Genomic DNA, 18,393 nt, shown 5'->3' with positions numbered 1-18,393 from the left:
GATGGTAACTTATTGTTTTTAGTGTATTTTATAGCTGATTTAATACATGGGTGAAAACCGACCCGTTAATATAAGAGGTGATACCAGAAAGAGGAAGGTTGTCATGTTAGACATCAGTGTAAAATCCTGTTAACATGAATTGTCATGTTATGCAACATGAGGTTGTTGTATACGACACCGGTCCCTCTTATTTAACAAAATACCATAATACTATCATATTTACATATTAGCTGCTTGAGGTTTGTGATCGTCTCAACACTGTCTCAAGAGCTTAAATGAGATTTCATTGGTTTCTTTTTGTACCGCATACAGTAAAACTCATGTGGACATGATCTTGGACGTGGACCGCCATGCAAGATTGGTGCACGGCAACGCGTTACTTTGATCAATCATCTTAAAAATACCGCTACCACTAATAAAACATCATATTCTCACAGGCATTGTTTTTTTTTATGACAACGTCAACAAGACTGCAATGTTCAATAAACAACAAGAGGATGATTTTTTTCATCTTACGTATGCAGAATTGGAACTTCATGCTGATGTTCTCCTCACATCCGCTCAAACAAGCCAAAAACATTCCATACGGCGTTACAAACCAGGAGACAAGCTTTCTACCCAGACGTTGCAGCACTGTTGCAGCAGTACACACAACACAAATGCCATCATGATTCCACTCACAATTGCACATCCACACTTATATCATTTCTAAACACCTCACATCTCAGGGAAATTCAGCACAAGAAAACATGACTTGTTTTGCTAAGAATGCAAATGAGTCGTACCGAGCCTCGTGACTCCAGATGTTGAGTTCTCACACTTATCATCCCCCCCCAAAATTTGCCTTTTGGCTCCCAGGTTGCTGCCTTACCTCGGCTCCCCTGAAGATCCTTTGCAAGCTGGGGTGAACATCTTGCCGGCAGTGGACACCACAGAGAAGGAGAGGTTGAGGGAATGTATGAGGAAAAGAGGGAAAAAAAGAGGCAGTGCACATAAGGGGGAGGGTACAGTGATACGATAACGCTGTGAGGGTAGGACAGAATTATGAGATGTAAGAGAGAGAGAGTGTCTGTGGGAGTGTGCAAGCATGGCAAGGATGCTGTTACCATGGAGAGGGCTACGCCTAAACTACTTTGAAGCTTTTTTAGACTGGGGGCGGACACGAGAGAAGCAAGAAAGGAAAGCTATAAAAGCAAAACAAGGATTGAAACATTATTGAATTTCGCAGTCTGAATTCTATGGTTTCTGAAAATTATATTAATAAATCCTTCTGCATATTATTAGTCAAAAACACAATATGCACCTCACTGATTGTTGGCCTAAATTTAGCATTTCCAAGCATCACAATGGCTAAGTGATGAGCTAAATTACTAATTTAAGGCATGCATAAGACACATTCAAAGATGTCGATGTAGTACTCTGCACTAGTCACAAGGTGTCAGTAATGTCCCCATAATGACATCACCTGGAACAATTTATTCCAGGTCTGAATTCTCTCAGCCGCAATAATCCATAATAAAATAATAAATTCCTAATAAACATCCCCAGTAAAATTACAGGCTACTGTTACAGGCAAGCTGAAACTCAACTCTGAACCCCTGATGTCACTTCCTGTCCAGCACTCACTCCTCACCCCAAAGGGAACATATTTATCACAACTATGTCATGATATAGGGGTGTTAGTTTATGTCTAGAGGGCTTTAATAATGTTAAAAATAGTTATGTTTACTATGCAGGGCTGACGGTAGTCGAGTGGTTAGCGCGCAGCTAGGAGACCCGAGTTTGATTCCACCCTCGGGCATCCCTGTGTGGAGTTTGCATGTTCTCCCCATGCATGCGTTGATTTTCTTCGGGTACTCCGGTTTCCTCCCACATTCCAAAAACATGCTAGGTTAATTGGCCACTCCAAATTGTCCACTCCAAATTGGCTACTGTTGTGGCCCTAACCCACGGCAAGCTGAAACTCAACTCTGAACCCCTGATGTCACTTCCTGTCCAACACTCAGTCCTCACCCCAAAGGGAATCACAACTATGTCACGATATAGGGGTGTTAGTTTAGGTCTAGAGGGCTTTAATAATGTTAAAAAAGAGTTATGTTTTCTATGCAGTGCTGACGGCAGCCGAGTGGTTAGCGCGCAGGCCTCACAGCCAGGAGACCCAAGTTCGATTCCACCCTCGGGCATCTCTGTGTGGAGTTTGCATGTTCTCCCAGTGCATGTGTTGTTTTTTTCCGGGTATTCCGGTTTCCTCCCACATTCCAAAAACATGCTAGGTTAATTGGCCACTCCAAATTGTCCACTCCAAATTGGCTACTGTTGTGGCCCTAACCCACGGCAAGCTGAAACTCAACTCTGAACCCCTGATGTCACTTCCTGTCCAACACTCAGTCCTCACCCCAAAGGGAATCACAACTATGTCACGATATAGGGGTGTTAGTTTAGGTCTAGAGGGCTTTAATAATGTTAAAAAATAGTTATGTTTTCTATGCAGTGCTGACGGCAGCCGAGTGGTGAGCGCGCAGGCCTCACAGCTAGGAGTCCCGAGTTCGATTCCACCCTTGGGCATCTCTGTGTGGAGTTTGCATGTTCTCCCAGTGCATGTGTTGTTTTTTTCCGGGTATTCCGGTTTCCTCCCACATTCCAAAAACATGCTAGGTTAATTGGCGACCCAAATTGTCCACCAAAGACAGCTGGGATAGGCTCCAGCACCTCCCGCGACCCTAGTGAGGATAAGCGGTAGAAAATCAATGAATGAATATGCTCAAATTATGAAAATAATCAATTTATGAATACTTAGCATAAATGGTCTGGAACCAATTTTCCACCACAGTGATCACTGTGTTGGGGAACAAGGTCTACACAATTCCACACATTGATTCATTTTCTATACCGCTTGTCCTCATTAGGGCCTCATTAGGGGTGACCTGGAGCCCATCTCTGCGGAGTTTAGGCTGGATGAGGCGTACCCCCTGGACTGGTCACCAGCCAATCACAGAGCACATTTCAACCATTCACACTCACATTAATAACACATTCAGATTCTAACCCTCGATGTTCTGACTGTGAGGCCAACATGGTACACTGGCCTAGTGGTTCAGCTTTTCACAGAAAAACCAAAACAAGAGAATCAGGCTCTCTCAATTACTTGATATTGATCTTGTTTCCTGCCTGTGACTCGTACAGGCGGCAGACACGCAGCTTTCTGAAGCAGATAAAGCAGGGAAAGGAGAGACAGAAGATTTAATTCAACGCTACCCCGTAGTTTGTCGCTACAAAGCCAACAGGTGCGTGTTCATGCACATCTCAAGGCTCGCTCTGCCAAAACGACAAGAATAAATGCAACTAATAATATTTCAGGTCAACTCTGGATTTATTTGGCTCATCCCAAGGCTATTTACGGGTTAGGTTTTCCAAGTCTAATTGGGGCTACTGGTTGGGGTTGCCTTGGAAACCACTTTATTCTCCTTTTTTTTGGTGATGTCATAAGATTCAAACAACTCCTGTAACTGATACATGACTGCTAAAAATAGCACAATGTCAATATGAGTCATTTAAAATGATCATTGTAGCAAATTAATAACAAGTAGAAAGGCTGCACGGCGGTCGAGTGGTTAACGCGGAGGCCTCACAGCTAGAAGACTAGGGTTCAATTCCACTCTCGGCCATCTCTGTGTGGAGTTTGCATGTTCTCTCCGTGCATGCGTGGGTTTTCTCCGGGTACTCCGGTTTCCTCCCACATTCCAAAAACATGCTAGGTTAATTAGCGACTCCAAATTGTCCATAGGTATGAATGTGAGTGTGAATGGTTGTTTGTCTATATGTGCCCAGGGTGTACTCCACCTCTCCGCTGGGATAGGCTCCAGCAACCCCCCCAATCCAATCCATTTTATTTATAAAGCACATTTTATAAACAGATTTTCCAAAGTGCTGCACAGACTAGTAGAATAAAAAGTAAAAATAAAATACAATAAAGGTACAAATTGAATTTAATCCAAAACCAAAAGATCAAATAAGAAATAAAATAGTAAAATAGATTAAATTAAAATTAATATATTTATATATAATAATATATTAATATAATAATATATAATATATAATAATATATTAATATAATAATATAAATATTAAAAACAAGAAGCAAAGCAATAAAAGTATTAAAACAAATAAAACCAATTAAAATAAAAAGAACTAAAAGACACAGGACCATACGACTCACTCCGAGTTAAAAGCCAGAGAATATAAGTGGGTTTTAAGACGAGACTTAACGCTTTCAATGTTGGGGGCCTTTTTCCAGGGTGGACCCTCTTGCCCGAAGGCAGCTGGGATAGGCTCCAGCACCCCCGCGAACCTCAGAAAATGAATGAATGAAAACTCATCAGTCACATCCTAATAACATCAACTCAGTTGAGCAATGTGTTGTAAACAAATCATTTATGCTATTGCAGCATTTTTCATTTCCAATATTTGGTCTTTTCTGGTGTGTGATGATTCTTTGTAGTCGTTGTAAGACAAGAGAGATGAATGGCAAGAATAAAGCGCATAACCCACACACGTCAACAAGAGGCCAAGATAAATGTGACGTACACTACACTCAGTGATGCTGGTTAAAGGCAGATAGAGTACACCCAATCACAGGACACGTAGAGACCACCCACACTCACATTGTCACCTAAATCAACCGCTACACATTGTGAATCACTATAAAACTGGGATAAGAAAGAAATAAAGCTCCATCTGGCCCAATGGTGCCGCCTTATACTGGAGCTTTTTGCAAAGGAGGGACTGCCCTCTGCTGGCTGGCAGTGAAGAGCAGACAAGATGATGCCATGATTGGAGTTGGCAATGCATTGTTTGAGTAATTATTTGTTGTTGGAATTGACAACACAGACTCTGATTGGTGCTCCAAGTCAAGCTTCCAGTCAAATTGTAGCTTGGTTAATTGTTCCAAATGATCTGACGAGGTTTCCCAATTAATCCGACACCCACAAATGTTAACACAAAGTAGTTTACACAGAATAATTGTAGTTTTTCATGAAGAAAACACTGTGAAATACGCATGAATGGCACATAGAAGTGGTAAATGAACATTCATTTGCCTTTATTGAAGACTGGAGGTGACCACGCTGATTAAAAAAAAAATATATATATATATATAAATAAAAAATTTAAATATATATATATATATATATATTAAATTTTTTATATATATATATATATGTTTAAAAAAAATTAAAAATATATTATTTGAAATTATTATATATATATAATTTAAAATAATAATTCATAATAAAAATTATTTAATTAAAAAAATTATATATATATATTTATATATATATATATAAAAAATATATATATATATTTGTTTAATTTTTAAAATTCATAAAAATATATTATTTTAAATTATTATGTATATAATAATTTAAAATAATTTATAATAAAAATAATTAATAAAAAAATTATATGTTTATATATATATAATATATATATTAATATATATATATATATATGTTTTATATATATAATATATAATAATATAATATATAATATATAATATAATATAATAATATAATATATATAATATATATATATTATATATATATTATATATACGAATTATATTTAAAAAATATATATATAAATATATATATTTTTTAATCACTGTGGTCACCAAGTCACCCAAAATAAAATTATATTATATATATATACACACTAATGTACTATATATGGTGAAGTATTTCTATAATGCCTCATATTAACTCACTAGCAAGATCTCAGTGTATAGACTGGTCATATATTTCATCTCATTTCATATTATCTGCAAACTGTATTGTATATAACTCTGGGTAAAATTGTTGATTTGTTAAGTTGTTTATATTGTTTATATTTTTATATTGTGTATTTTTGTCGGCTAGTCCAGCTGCATATTGGCCCATGTTTGCAAAACAGTCCAGTGTGAAATGCCATTGACAGGTTAAAATGCATTTCTTTTGCTGGTAGGGAATCAGGAACTCTAACCATTTGTCCCTGATGGTGGCGTCTTCAGGAATTGTAAACAAATTAAGGCTTTCCCTTATGAGTCATTGCTAGCAACGTCAACAGAGAAGCAAAGCTTAGAGGAGAGCAGAGAGCTTATCTGGCTTACGGCCATGCCCATATAAGGAAGTCACTTTTACCACACTTTCTAAAACCGAGCATTTTGACCCATGTGTGAAGTTAATGTATAACGGAGATCAGTAAACAAGAGTCTAAAATAGAACACTATCTGGCTACATGTTACTTATGTGACATCTGCTGGGTGAAATTAATTATGTATGCAATTAATACTTCATGAATCATATTGCTCATAATGACAGTATGCCAATTGTCAATGCAGATGGCTGCGGGCATCTGTGACAGAATGGCTGTATAATAAATAGAAACATGACTGATTCTAATGATTACTAGAAAAGCTGAATATATTTTGATTAGAATTTTAAAGAGTACTGATAATGTGAAAAATATTATAAAATAAAAATAAATAAATAATATTATAAAATAAATATAAAAAAATTAGGTTACATTAAAAAATACATTTAATTGGCATTCTAATTAACATGCGGAATATATACATAAATACAAACTATAGCAAACTTTTCTTATACAAAAATAAAACTTTTCCTACATTTTGTGACTGTTAAACTGTCACTGCAGATAAAACGGGAGGTAATATTATAAAGCACTAACAGCAAAAATGAATTGACAAGATTAAATATTGTTGGGCGGGAGGAAGGAATGGGAAGGAAAGTCATTCTTGCATTCTCGGTGGTGTTGTTTGTTCTAGGGAGAGCTGTTTACTCGTGGGTGAATCCACTGATAAGGAAGCAGGGCTTTCTTCATCATCACTGTCAACCTGTCCGATTTCATCCTGAAGTTCAGACGTCATTGCTGCAGGAGAAACCAAGATGCTACTTATTTTACTGTATGTGAAAAGTTCTTGATAAAAGTCCAATCAATGACCATCATTTCCAGTGTGGAGGCCGCTACATTTTTCTTAAACTTTGAACCCTAATTTATGACTTAATTCCTAATCTTGTGAGATTTGGACTAATAATTTAAAAACCCACGGTGCCATCTTACAAAGAAAAAAATTAAATCATCACACAGCAACTTAACGCTCAAAAGATACACCTAATATGTACCAATGAGTTTAAAATGAAAAAAAAAAACATGCTTTTCAAGTTTTCCCATAATGCACTATCATTTGCAATAATCATTTATTGTTGCCTACCAGGGTGCTGCAATGACAACAGCCTCCCTCTGGGCTCTAGGCTCCCATGGCTCTCTCTGGTGGACAAAGGCAGTATTCACCTTCCATTTTCTATGCTGCTTGCCCTCCAATGAAATGCTTTGCTCAGATGCAATGCATTATGGGAAACTTTGAAATTGTTTTTAAATTGTTTTCATGTTTTCTTACATACTTTTTGAGTGTTAAGTTACTGTGTGATGAGTTTAGTGTTCTTAATTTATGGTACTACTGCAGTTTCTTTGGTTAAAACATACTTGAAATGGACTTAAAACATTATTATTGTTTACGACTTATTTAAAACAAGTGCCATATATAACTTTTATTATGGTATTATGGTGTATTTGCCTTAATGAGAGCATATAGCCTTACCCTGCACACTGCCCGTTGCTAGATCCCGGATTCTTTTATTGTACCTTTTTTTGCCCTACAATCAGACAGACTTCTTATTTAATATCAGCTGCTAAGTACAAGAATAGACAATGCTGAATTGAAAGAGTCTTACATAGTTATGGCGGCAGGACCAGTCTGGATGCTGCTGGGAGTGCAGTCGCTTCTCTTTTTCAGCTAACGCGTAGTACTTTGCCTTCTCTTCCTCGGGCAGTAAATGCCACTATGAACAAGTATGTTAAGTCAACACACAAGTAATCAGTAACTACTTCACAAAATCAGATCTCAGTATGACAATTAGCGCTTTATAAAAACACGGAATTATTTAACACCTGACTGAGGGATGGTTGTGCAAACATGGAATTAACTACACTTCATCAATCCATTTATACACTGCATCACACGTCAAATAACACTAAACGTGTTTATGTGTGTACCTACCATTTTCCCTAAGGTCTCATTTATAACAGCAATATTCATTGAGGTAGACCTGTCCTTAACTGCTTGCCTATGCTCCTTTGAGAATAACATGAAGGCATTTAGAGGCTTCTTGACATATGTTTGCTCTGTGTATTGGTCGTCTACTTTTCTCGTTTTCTTCCTGAAACACACAAAAAAAACCACTAAGAGTTTGTGACGGCTTTGTGAAGAAGCTTTAGTTTAAACGGTAGAAAACTAAATACGTACAGGCGGTCCTCTCGTTACGGTATTTCGTGTTTAGTGGTTGCCGGGCTACTCATAACACTCAATGGTGTGACCATCGTTAGCAATAAATTTTGCAATAGCAATCTCTTTACTACAAGAACTGTTACTGTGTTATTGTTACTATGGTACCCATTATGTCATTGTGTGGTCATATCACCTCCTACTTCGGTACGAGGTACATTATCAAAAAAGGGTTCATTATTAAAAAAAAAAATTAATTAAACTGTATTATGGAAAGCAGGAAGTGAACAAATGTAGCAGTTTATCACTATATTGACACTTACTATGGTACCCATTATGTCATTGGATGCTCATATCGCCTCATACTTTGGTACGTGACAAAAAATAATTACAAAAAAACCCTTAAACTATATTAGGAAAGCAGGAAGTGAACAAATGTAACAGTTACTGATTGTAAAAGTACCAGATGGAGGGGTAGGATTTAATAAGCTTTGCTTATTCCTACTCCTTTTGGACATGTGGAACTGTGAACTGATTATGGGATGCATTCAATTGCAATCTGATGCATGTTCAAATTAAATAAAACCATTACCATTACCAAAGCAAAAAAGGCTACTTTCGGTGGAAACTAGACCAAAGCAACATTAGCAAACTCAACTATGCTCTTGCAACACCCCCCCCCCCCCCCCCCCACACACACACACACAGTCTGGACTCATCCTGTCACATTCACAGAGGATCAGCAATGACAAAACTCCCCACTGTACATACTAACTGCCAGGTTGCTACAGTATCCTTGAGCATGTTAAATGATCTGATCCTGTGAAAACGATGGAAATGGATATTTTTTTTTTTGTTGCTGTTAATTTAATTATTGCACTTTGTGTTTATTACTGTATTTTGTCCTTCGTGTGCTTTTGGGTACACTAAAGTTAATTTAGGTATAGTTTAGCTATACGATCCATAACTCAACTTACATCACAGTCTCAGAACAGACCAGAACAGAACTCATAGGTAACCTATGTACACCTCTATATTGTATTTTCACAAATACCAGATGCCACACACATTGCAGTCTATCAAAATTACAGTTGTAAAAGCTTTCACCCAAGAATTTGGGAAAAACATATCACCAAAACAGCAACCAAACAATTACAAATGAAGCCACTCAAAAGACAAAAAGTAAAAACATCTTACTTTGCCTTCGGGATGGGTGGCGGAAGAGGAGGAGTAAAGTTAGAAGGAGTTGTAACTTTGTACAGCAGCTCTCCATTCCTTAAAAAACAGATTGAAGAACAAGAAAAGCTCTGATAAAACATTCCACTGTTCTCAAATATCTTACTATTTATTTTTCTACACAAAATAAGATGAAAAATAAACAAAGAATAAAGAAAATCAATCAATCAGTAATAAATACATATAATAATAAAACGGCAAATAATAAAAACTAATAGAAACCACATAGTTGGTGGGTAGACAAATTATTTTTTCAGATTAAAATGAACAAAGCATTATTAGAGCCCTGTAGACATGACAAAACACGACTATAGTCACATTTATACTCTTTTTATTTACAACATATTGCGCAACTGCAGGGTCTTGAGACACATGCTAACTCGCAAACTAGAGAGCTAGCGACCTAAACGGTAGCCTTCAAGTTATTTCCTTTAAACTTAAATAGCCAAAAACTTACCACTTCCACACAGATAGGGAGGATAACTCTTAACAGTTATTTAACCTTTAACATGAACATTAATCAAACGTAATAATTTTTTCTGGGTACATGATACCATACAGCATCCATATCAAACTTTAAACATTAAACTTTCATATCAAGGCGGGGGCCTCAAACTAGTGTCCTGCGGGCCACATTTGGCCCGCGGGCCGCGTATTTGAGACCGCTGTAATAGATGGTGGGTGTGAATATTTGGAGCATTTGTTGTATTGATTTGTATGTGGGTATTACTTACAATAATCCAACAGGACACATTTTCATGCCATTGGGCAGCATCACCTCCGGTACAAAGTTTGTCTAGAGACACAAAGATAAAGAGAACAGGCAAGTTTTAAAGGGAATAAAACGAATAATATAAATATTTCAGAATCATGTAAGTTGCAAAAATCCTGTCTGTCCCTTTAATCCACCTACGTAAATAACTACATTGCATCTAATCTTACCTGACCAGGAATATGAGAACGCGTCTCAATGTTCTGTGGAAGTGGTTGTATATTCTGATGGCCCATCGGGACAAAATGCATGCTGTGTGGCGCCATCATTGGGTTTGGCTGCAGGAAAGTGTTCTGTAGAGGCACGTAACTGTTTTGTATGGGAATAAACCCATTATAACCCCTGCTCTGACCTACTGGCCGAGGGTTTGTGTTGTATACTGGAGCAGCGGTTCGAGAAGGAAGAGCAGCGTTTGGAGGTAAATGGTTGGAGGTGAAACCTGACATTTCCTTATCCCTGCAAGAAACAAAGTACGAGAGTAAGTATAAGATTTTGTTGATGAGCATTCAAATTAGTTGTAGTTATCTATGTGTGATATTATATAGAGGAACCAGTTTAAGTCAACATATGTAATTATCGACATAACAGAAAATAGCTATTGCTTACACATGTACGTATGTATGACATGTGCCAGAAACAATAAAAGGTTTTTTGAAACCATGGTAGTTTTTTTTGTACTTTGTTGGACAAACATTAAATTGATGCATTTTGTCGCAGAAAATGGCATAAAAAGTCTACGGTTGTTTCTTGTTGTCCTACACTTCAGATATTTATATTGATTTTGCCAAACACAAAAAAAAACACCAGGGGCTGCACGGTGGAGGAGTGGTTAACGCGCAGACCTCACAGCTAGGAGACCAGTGTTCAATTCCGCCCTCAGCCATCTATGTGTGGAGTTTGCATGTTCTCGCCGCGCATGCGTGGGTTTTTTCTGGGTACCCTGGTTTCCTCCCACATTCCAAAAACATGCTAGGTTAATTAGAGACTCCAAATTGTCCATAGGTATGAATGTGAGTGTGAATGGTTGTTTGTCTATATGTGCCCTGTGATTGGCTGGCGACCAGTCCAGAGAGTACCCCGAAGACAGCTGGAATAGGCTCCAGCACCCCCACGACCCTCATGAGGATAAGCGTTAGAAAATTAATGAGTGTACGCAAACCGAGACAAGATTTTGGTGTAAATTATTGACGCTATCCGGACATGCTAACTGAAACGCATATGAGTTAGTTCCCTAACCAAGGCAGCACCTATATAGGAATGGGGCGGGGGCTTACCCAAGGCAGTCAACAATGCACATACTGACATTCGCCTGGTCCGCCTATAAAAACTCTATTAAAACACCCCCAAAACCCTCTGACGTTTTATGATGTATCACAATACTTAAATTATGTTGTCATATTTTGGTAATTTTTGATAATATAACAACACTAAATAAACAAAAAATCCTCGCTGGAAGACAGCTGGGATAGACTCCAGCACCCCCACGACCCTCATGAGGATAAGCGGCATATAAAATGAACGAATGTACGCAAACCGAGACAAGATTTTGGTGTAAATTCTTGACACTATCCGGACATGCTAACCGAAGCATATATGAGTTAGCGCTTTAACCAAGGCAGCACCTATGTGGTGGGGCCAGGGGGTTTTACCCAAGGCAGTCAACAATGCACATACTGACATTCGCCTGGTCCGCCTATAGAAACTCTATTAAAACACCCCCAAAACCCTCTGACGTTTTATGATGTATTATAATACTTAAATTATGTTGTCATATTTTGGTAATTTTTGATAATATATTTTGTCCGAAGACAGCTGGGATAGGTTCCAGAATGAATTAATGAAAAAAACACCAGTGCCAGTGATGAAGTTAACAAATGTTGACATAAGCAGATACGTTTTCCATGCAAATGATCCCATTGCTTTTCATATTTCATGTCGACAAAAGCGGCAAATGTACGTCTACATCTGTACACGGTGGACCAGGATTTGATGAGTTGGTTGACATCGACAGGTTGCCGACATGAACGGGGTCGACGGAAACTGGTTCCACTGTTGCAGTTATTAGCTTTATTCCAACACCCAAAAAAATACCAACAATCATTAGGCTCCTGTAAGACTGGGCTACTCTGTTACATATGCAAGTATTCTATTGTGACAGAGGATTACAGTAAAGTCTCGTTATATCGATATTCTCGGGAGTCGGAAAAAATACAGATATAACCGGACTATCCATATATCCGATCCTGCGCCGAACTGCATTAAAAGTGGGCGGATCTTTGATATGGCATGTAATTTTCTCCTTGAGTTCATGGATTGCGTATCTAGCATGCTTTTGTACTACAATAAATTTTGTACTACAGTAAATAAAAATAAACTTACGCTGTAGTGATTACCGGTTACCGGGACATAATTCACCCCGGAACTATCGATAGGGAAGGTGTTGCCACCCGGAGGGGTAGGCGCGAGGGACGGGTGTTTTCCGCTGTGTGTGCTGCACTCTGGTGGTGGAAGTGTGAAAAATAAAGTTGACTGGAAGCAGCCGTTCGCCGTGTTCTTTTTTGGTATTGAAATCCTTAAGCAAAGATTGATTTAAGCTGCTTTTGTATCGATATAAGCAGACCAAATTGGCTGGCGGGAGATGAAAAGGGCATCGTAGTAACCGGATTATCATAATAACCGTGTATCGTACTAACGGAGCTAATTATATCATAAAAGACTAGAAATTTGCCGGGAAATGAAAATAGTATCGTAATAAGTAGTAATTCGTTTTAACCGATATCGATATAACGAGACTTTACTGTATTCTATTCTAGGTTCTGGTAGATTCTTCCAAGTGTCAATCATAAGACAATTCTGTGATAATCAGGGTTGATTTGTGGCATATAGACTCTTATTTGCACTATTCATCCAGAATGCTTCTTCAGTTCTAAAATTTCACGAGTGGAGGTTCCGTATTTATGTACTATCTGGTGGGTGTGTCAAAATAGGCTTGTTGTTGTCATTGTGGCCCAGTGTGGCTGGTGTACAATCCCCCCCCCCCCCCAAATAACATTAGGCTGCTCACCTGCTTGGTGGCAAAACAACATGTTAGTGGAGATGAGATGTTAGGACAAATGTCGTAAGTGATGGTGCAAAAAAATCCTCTGTTTAGAGGGACGCACGGTGGACGAGTGGTTAGCACGTACGCCACACAGTCTGGAGATCGGGAAGATCGATTCTCCGCATGGCATCTCCGTGTGGACTGCGTGGGTTTTCTCCGGTTTCCTCCCACATTCCAAAAACATGCTAGGTTAATTAGCGACTCCAAATTGTCCGTAGGTATGAATGTGAGTGTGAATGGTTGTTTGTCTATATGTGCCCTGTGATTGGCTGGCAACCAGTCCAGGGTGTACCCCGACCTCTCGCTTGAAGACATCTGGGATAGGCTCCAGCATAGCCCCGGATGGATGGATGGATGTTTAGAGGGCATTTAAAGTAACACAGATTCAACCTCTTTCACACCTTTTTCAAACCATCGGTCGTTCCGATCCAGAAATTGGGACATCATTGTCCTCAAAAGAATGTCCCATTTTTTTCTATAAATAGAAAAACTCAACTTCTAAATTGCTGAACTGAAAAACGTTTTGGTCAAAAGATGAAAACGTGGTCAAGAAACAAGAAGAGTCCATTGCGGATTACCATAGCCTGGAAGACTGAAAATCTACAGTCATGTTTATGGGATAGTTCATACTACGACTATGAACCATTTTTTCGTGTTGTTTGAGCCATTAAAATATGTATGATACAGCCCACCCCAGATATTTTCTTATGAACCCATGATACCATTAAAAATGTTTTTAGGTTTGGTTTACTGTATAAAATATAAAATGCTACTTACCAAGGTAGTCCTCAATGCACTTTACAAATACGTTATTGTCGGTTAAGTTCACTTTTTTATATCTGCGTGCATGTCACGTGTTGAACATTGGGTTTTGATGGCGTGTATATCGCGCCTTAAACATTACTCTCTGAAATCAACACACGCCTGACACAGCTGTGTTGTCAAAGACATCAAAACGGTATTGTCTTTTATGTGTGTCTCGGAATGCTTTAGGACATCACTTTCACGAATGATGAAGAATGATGACGTGATGATGTAAAAAGTCATACATAACTTCATCGTCGTAACATCACGGTGGCTGCGTCACATTGGAAAACGTGGTGCGTGATGCTGTCGTTCATTGTGTTTGAGCCCTGAAATATTGCATTTTTGGCTTCTTTGTACTGTTAAAAAAAAAACAATGCCTGAAATCTGTGGGATTTATTTGATCTTTTGTTCCTATGAAGAAAATTTTTTACGTCCAAAATTTTGTTTATGTGGCATATGATCAACCTCCATGTGCAATATTAAGGGCTCTAAATGCAATATACTAAGTTCTATGTGAAGTATTTCCAAAATGCCTCACATTAACAAGATCTCAGTGTATAGACTGGTTATATATCTCATCTCGTTTCATATTATCTATATACTGTATTGTATATAACTCTGTTGATTTTTGTTAATACTTGGGTTGTTTATATTGTTTATTTTTCTATATTGTGTATTTTGTACTGCTTAACTGACTCTGTACTCTTGTTGCTGTGCAATACAAATTTCCCCACAGAGGGACGAATAAAGGCATATCTTAATCTTAATATAAATATTATAGGAAATAGAACGAGGTTAACTTGGGTTTTACTTAGACTCCATGCAACGTTGTGTCGGGTCGGCAGATGTCAAGCAATTTAACCTCTTAAATTTTGGTGGAAATGCAACTTAAAATGTAACTGCAGGAATATAATGTGTTTTAAATATTTAACAATATGCAGTAGTTGTTTACACGCTGGTCAGAGGTTACCTGACACTTTGCAATAAACCTGTTCACACCAATAATTTTTTTATGCACGTGAATGTGAGGAATCACAAAACGCAGGTACTCACAGTAGTGCGAATTAAAGCAACAAAAGGCGAAGAAAAGGGAAACAAACAATCCGACAGACGCAACATGTACGAGGACAAACATGTCAGCAGGTGTCTACCTGTGGTTGGGCTTTTAAACGCCACTAATTGCAATATTGCAACCAGCTGTGTACAACTCCGCTAGGGAAAAGTAAATGCTTTTGATGACTTCCTCCCAGCAGGAAGTGCCGTACTCCAACATAAGAGTGCTGAATTGATGATTCCTGTTCTGTGGAAAATGATACCCACTCTTTGCAACAGGATGAGAGCCAACCTGGTGGCGTTGTGCTCAGTACATGCATGATTTATGGATGCGTGGAGCTGGAGATGACGGCTTGTGACAGCTTTGGGGCGGGGCTGCTGCTCAGTCATAACAGAAAGTTCAGATGAAATGCATGCTTTTTAATTTTAATTAAGACTAGACACACACAAACTAAAAAGCACGTCTAAAAACCTCAAGGTAGGGCTTAACAAGAAGAAACTGATGTTTGTTCAGACACAGTCTCAAGTTCTTGTTTTTTAATGCACAAGATTAGACAAATGATATGTAAATGTTACAAAAAAAGTGGGCTAATAAATTGACAATAAAAGCACAAATATTGCGGATTTCAGAAAAAAACAGATGGAATGATGCAGCACTCCACAAGAAGAAATGAAGTCTGTAAAATTAAATAATTAAAAAGAAAATCCAAAAATTGTTAACTATAATGATGGAAATGGTAATATTAATGATGATTATAATGATGGTAATAATGATAAAGATTATAACAATAATGATAATAACAATAATAATATTACAATGATAATAATAACAGGGGAAAATAAGACCATGATTATATCTTGCAAAAAGGAGTAGGCTTTTATAAGCTTTTGCTTCAGCCTACTCCTTTTGGGCTTGTGATCAGATAGTTGAATACAAATGTAAATAATGGAAAGTTATATTTTGATTGATGTAAGAAATGCAATGAAATTTTTCATGCATTTGCCCGAAAAAAAAAAAAAAGTGTGCTTTCACTGTTAAGTCCCCAAATAACAGACAACTCTCCAAGGACACCAGAAAATGTAGCTAGATTTGTTGCTAGTTGATTTGAGAAAATATCGCACTGATACTGATACAGTGCGATTTTCCTTTAACCTTTTAAAAAATACTTAAGACTTTGGATTATTTTTTTCAGTAGCAATAATGACCCAATGACGGTTTTCCTATTGTTCCAAGATTGTACTCACCTCAGCTCCTTTGGATTGTGCCACTAAAACGGGAGTATAGGTCTACTGTCAAACACACATATTGTTATCTTTTATTAGCATAAAATAGGCTATTTGTGCTATAAAATAGGCTATAACTAAAAAAAATATATGACCAACAGTAGCCTTGGGCACCCCTTATGTAGTCAAAATGGTATAACCTTGATCCGACGACATTTTTACATGATTGACAGTCTCCTCCAAATTGACGACACCCTGACTCTACTGTTAAGAGGTCTGTAGTTGAATGTTATTTTGATTAAAACTCATGTATATGCATGTTAAAGCAGAACCATTCTAGCAAATGTGCACGTCAACATCCCCGCAAATTATATTTATTATTTTTTTATAAATTATAAACTATAATAATAAATTAATTATAAATTATAAATTATTATTTGTTTTTAGTTTGGCTATGAACATGGATTTAACAATCATTAATACTAAAAAAACATAATATAATTTGATTCCACTCTGCTGATGTCATTGTTTTTGCACCAATTGTCATGTGATTAATAATTAAACTACATACTACCATACTGCATTATATTATCATGCTCTAATTGGTCATCACTTGAATGGTTAATTTCTGATCTCCACATGTAAGCTGGAGCCTACCCCAGCTTACCCTGGGTCAATCACAGGGCAAATTTAGCGAAGCAATCTGTCTCATTCACATTCACAATTTCCTTTACAATAAAGTAGCCCACATAAAAAAGCATTTTACATAATATTGGACTTTTTATTGTAAAAAAAAGAAAAACAAGATGGTGTTGTAGTTTTAACACATCAATAGTACAGTGTAAAACTTTCTTTTATACTCACAAGAAATGTCACATTACGACATTACCTGGACAGTAAACAGTTTTACGATGATTAACCAAGCGGTTCTTAATTATTTCTGTCATGCCCCATCCATATTTGTTTATCTGTACAAACCACTGTATGAGTTGCTGGCACCGGCATTCGCTAAGCATCGATAAAGACAATAACAGACCTGTCAACTTTGAAGCTCTTTGATAGGCTTGAACATGTGACATGTGAGTCCACTATTTGGCTTGTTAATTTCTTAGTAGGTAGAAAACAATGGTAAATAAAGAGAGAAGGGTGTGTTATAGCAATGGGTGACAATCACTTTTATCACAAATATTGATCCCAAATTCAACGTGAGTTGACTACAATTCAACCAATCACAGCTCTTCCGGCCCGCAAGATTACATATTTTTTTTTTTTTTTTTTTGGAGGTGCACGTCACATGACGTAAAACGGTTTGCAGGGAGGAGCGATCCGGTTTTGCATATTCTGGTGTCTCAACACAGGAGCAACAAAAATGCAACAAAATGCAGCAAAGCATACACGCGTATTCAACCGTCGGAAAAAATGCAGTACTATTGTGTTAATACTGTGTTACTTCATGTCTACAAAAAAAAACGTAACTGTACATAACATAAATTATACAGATTTTTTATGCTCTAAATAAAAAAATATTTAATTTATTAATACTGAATCCTATTTTGTGGACATTGACTCATTGTGGTCGGGTCTGGAACCCATTAACTACAAAAACAAAATTTTTGGAGGTCAAGCAGCATTGCTTAAATGTTGACTATAATGCACCTCCATGGATTTTGGTGCGAGAAAATTGTGTCTTAAAGATGGTGTCGGACATATTGTCGATCAAATATGTCAACAGTCTCAGGGGAAAAGATACTGGCTAACTTGTTATTGTTATGAATTCAATCATATTCATGTGTTCAAACAGAGGCTTGTGTGTATTTGTGTGATACATTTTTGGCTTTAAAAAAATTGTCTCAAATTTGACAAG

General features: G+C 37.4%; 1 protein-coding gene across 3 annotated transcripts in view; it reads right to left on the bottom strand.

Moving 5' to 3' along the window:
* Positions 1 to 15,393, bottom strand: part of LOC131134198 (rap1 GTPase-activating protein 2-like) — a 118,089-nt gene extending 102,696 nt beyond the window's left edge. The window contains exons 1-4 of one of the 3 annotated variants that reach the window (XM_058079192.2): positions 15,306 to 15,393; positions 10,516 to 10,801; positions 10,308 to 10,369; positions 9,535 to 9,612 (exon numbers count right to left, since the gene is read on the bottom strand). In XM_058079192.2, coding sequence (XP_057935175.2) covers positions 9,535 to 9,612; positions 10,308 to 10,369; positions 10,516 to 10,791 — 416 coding nt within the window. In that variant the 5' untranslated portion in view covers positions 10,792 to 10,801; positions 15,306 to 15,393. Of the gene's footprint in view, positions 1 to 871; positions 975 to 9,534; positions 9,613 to 10,307; positions 10,370 to 10,515; positions 10,802 to 15,305 lie in introns of those variants that run through there. The other 2 variants (XM_058079194.2, XM_058079195.2) reach the window with 2 other exon arrangements.
* Between the last annotated feature and the right edge of the window lie 3,000 nt (positions 15,394 to 18,393).

Source organism: Doryrhamphus excisus, linkage group LG8 (assembly GCF_037039965.1).
Source record: "Doryrhamphus excisus strain RoL-2023G ecotype Guam linkage group LG8, RoL_Dexc_Guam_v1.1, whole genome shotgun sequence".
Lineage (NCBI taxonomy): Eukaryota > Metazoa > Chordata > Actinopteri > Syngnathiformes > Syngnathidae > Doryrhamphus > Doryrhamphus excisus.
The sequence above is the reverse complement of the archived record's forward strand: the minus strand, read 5'-3'. Positions and strand labels throughout refer to the sequence as shown.